General features: G+C 39.3%; 1 protein-coding gene across 1 annotated transcript in view; it reads right to left on the bottom strand.

Annotated features, from left to right (window-relative positions):
- The window catches only part of LOC137995164 (uncharacterized), a 42,674-nt gene that overhangs the window by 14,550 nt on the left and 25,624 nt on the right, over positions 1–2,500 (bottom strand). The window contains exons 8-9 of the mRNA XM_068840740.1: positions 2,243–2,466; positions 1,188–1,241 (exon numbers count right to left, since the gene is read on the bottom strand). Coding sequence (XP_068696841.1) covers positions 1,188–1,241; positions 2,243–2,466 — 278 coding nt within the window. The remainder of the gene's footprint in view (positions 1–1,187; positions 1,242–2,242; positions 2,467–2,500) is intronic.

The following is a 2,500-nucleotide window of genomic DNA, read 5'->3' as shown; positions in this document are numbered from 1 at the left end:
GAACAATACCTCACTCGTTCGCTTCGCTCACTCGTGAGATATTGTTCTTTCCACTCGAACATAAAATTCATATCTTCTCGCCACCGTGTAATATCCTCTATATATTTGGTGGTAACGGCGGCCCATAGTTAAGAATAAAGTAATCTCATAGCGCCGGTTACGAAACAAGTAAAAATCATCCATGTTCGAGACTAAATCAAGGAGAGATCGAGTTGGGTTGCTGTGTCCGCAAGGATAGAAAAGCTTAAGTTGGTATTAGTTGGGTTGAGAAGATCTGTTGAACGTTAATGACATTTCGCTTTGGCCTCAGTCTTTCTCTCTGAAAAAAAGCATCGCGTTCGCAAAAATATTTTTTTACCACAATTGCTTGTAATCTCGCAATCTGATTGGCTAATTTGCAGTTGTCGATGAGAGTCTAGACAACGATGCTCGCGTCATGTTCGCGTCTATTTGTCACTAAATGCAATAGCCAATCAGGAACGCTCATTTTGGGAAATAAACCAATCATATTTCGAGAAACTTATAGACAACGCTCGCTCTTTCTTTGTGTCATGATTTTGGTCACGCTCTGAAATAAACACTTTCTTTGGCGTTAAAACAAATCGAAAGTGGTTCAACGTTGTCTGTACTCTAATCGACAACGATATTCGTCATCGCAGTGGTCAAAGTGTTGTGGACTCACTCGACTGCGCCTCGTGAGTCCACAACATTTTGACCACTTTGATGACGAATATCGTTGTCGATAAGAGTACAGGCAACGCTGAACCACTTTCCATTTGTTAAGTTTATGTTTTTAGTTGTCAATTTACCACATAACCTTGTATGAAAATAAATTCTTCCTTTTTGTGGAATCTCGCAGTGTCAGTACCATTTCTGCCATAACAGACAGCTTGCAAGATGTCCACGGTGGAAATGGACAGCGGTGGTCTCCATATTGATCTGACTCAGGTTCACGTGGGTGAAGATATAATTAATTGCATAAACAGAGACTCGTTCAACCATGGTTACATAACTTTGCTGGATACAAGAAGATTTCAGCTAATTTTTAAAATTTAGGAACAAAGGGAAAAAAAATAGGTTATTACTTTAGTCTGAAAATTTCACAATTCATCTTTAAAAGCCAAAACTAGTTCTTGAGAACAGATTAACTTATGGGTAATTATTCTTTTGTTATTTGGTTTCTTGACTTGTTTCATCATCGTGAGTTCTGCCATAAACAATTTCTCCATCTCCACTACTTGCTGTTGAAAGAAAAATAAAGCCAATTAGGAATTTACGTTACCTGGAACTATGTATACAGAACAAGCTTTGCTAGATTTAGTGAAAGATTTTAGTTCACCACGGCATGAACAAAAAAGATAAACAACTGATTCTTTTATAAGATAGATATGATCTTACTCATTGGATCCTAATGGATCTCGGATGGATTTCGAAAGCTCTGTGTAACTTTCAATAATTAATTTTGTTAGTGACAACGGGAAGAATATTTCTCTTTTATATTTGTTTTCCTGTTTTCCTATTCAATGACAAAATTTCATTCATTACGAGATATCCACTTCTGTAAGTTCATGATCTCTTCCAATTCACCTGCACGATTAGCACTACGTATTGGCAAGTTGAAGTATTCTAACTCAAATATTTTCCCCTCTGTTTGATCATGCAAAACTCTAATCTATTCGGTTTCAATGATCAAACCCTAAGTTTCTTTTCAAAGACTTTAAAGTAAAAAAAGTAAAGTGGTGCATTTGTATAGCGCCTTTATCACAAGTCTCAAAGGCGCTTTACAATGATCAATTTACCCCCAGCGGACTGGAAGCATATACAGGCGCAAATTGCAGCCGCTTCTAAGCAGTCCATGCATGCTGGTATTCATTTTACCGACCTGGGAAGGATGGAAAGCTGAGTGAACTTCAACGGGAAAGAAGGTCGCCAAATATTCCACTCTCGGCAGAACCGGGAATGGAACCCGGGACCTTAGGGTTGGAAGGCAGAGATCTTACCACTGCGCCAACCCCTCCGCCCTCAGTTAAATCACTATAATACATAACAGTGGACTGAGAAACAGAGTTTTGGTCCTGATCAGGACCAATTACGACCTTTTCACTGATCCTTCATCCAGTAAACTGAAGCATTGAATCATCTTAGCTTTTAGATGAAACATGTGCTATGAACATATGGGTTGGCTAAACATTTTTTGCAAATTAGTTAAAGAAAATTGGTGCTAAAACTAGCTCGGTAATACCTTCTTTAATTTCGTAGACATAGTTGCTCGCTGTGTTGCCAACACACAAGCCCCAGGCGTTATCATCGCATGCAGAAAAATAATGATTCCGGCAGTCATCTGCGGGGCCCTGAGAACTGTAAGTTGATGCGGCATGCGCGCCACTGAAGCAACGACCGTAGTCTTCTAGGCCAAAGTAGGTGAAGCCCATCTCTTGACTTTTTTTAGCGCATCGACAAGCTAGCCTATAATGTGGAACGTTTACCAAAATTTGATGCT

Source organism: Montipora foliosa, chromosome 3 (genome assembly GCF_036669935.1).
Source record: "Montipora foliosa isolate CH-2021 chromosome 3, ASM3666993v2, whole genome shotgun sequence".
NCBI lineage: Eukaryota > Metazoa > Cnidaria > Anthozoa > Scleractinia > Acroporidae > Montipora > Montipora foliosa.
Note: the sequence above shows the minus strand (reverse complement) of the source record. Positions and strands in the feature narration are given on the sequence as shown.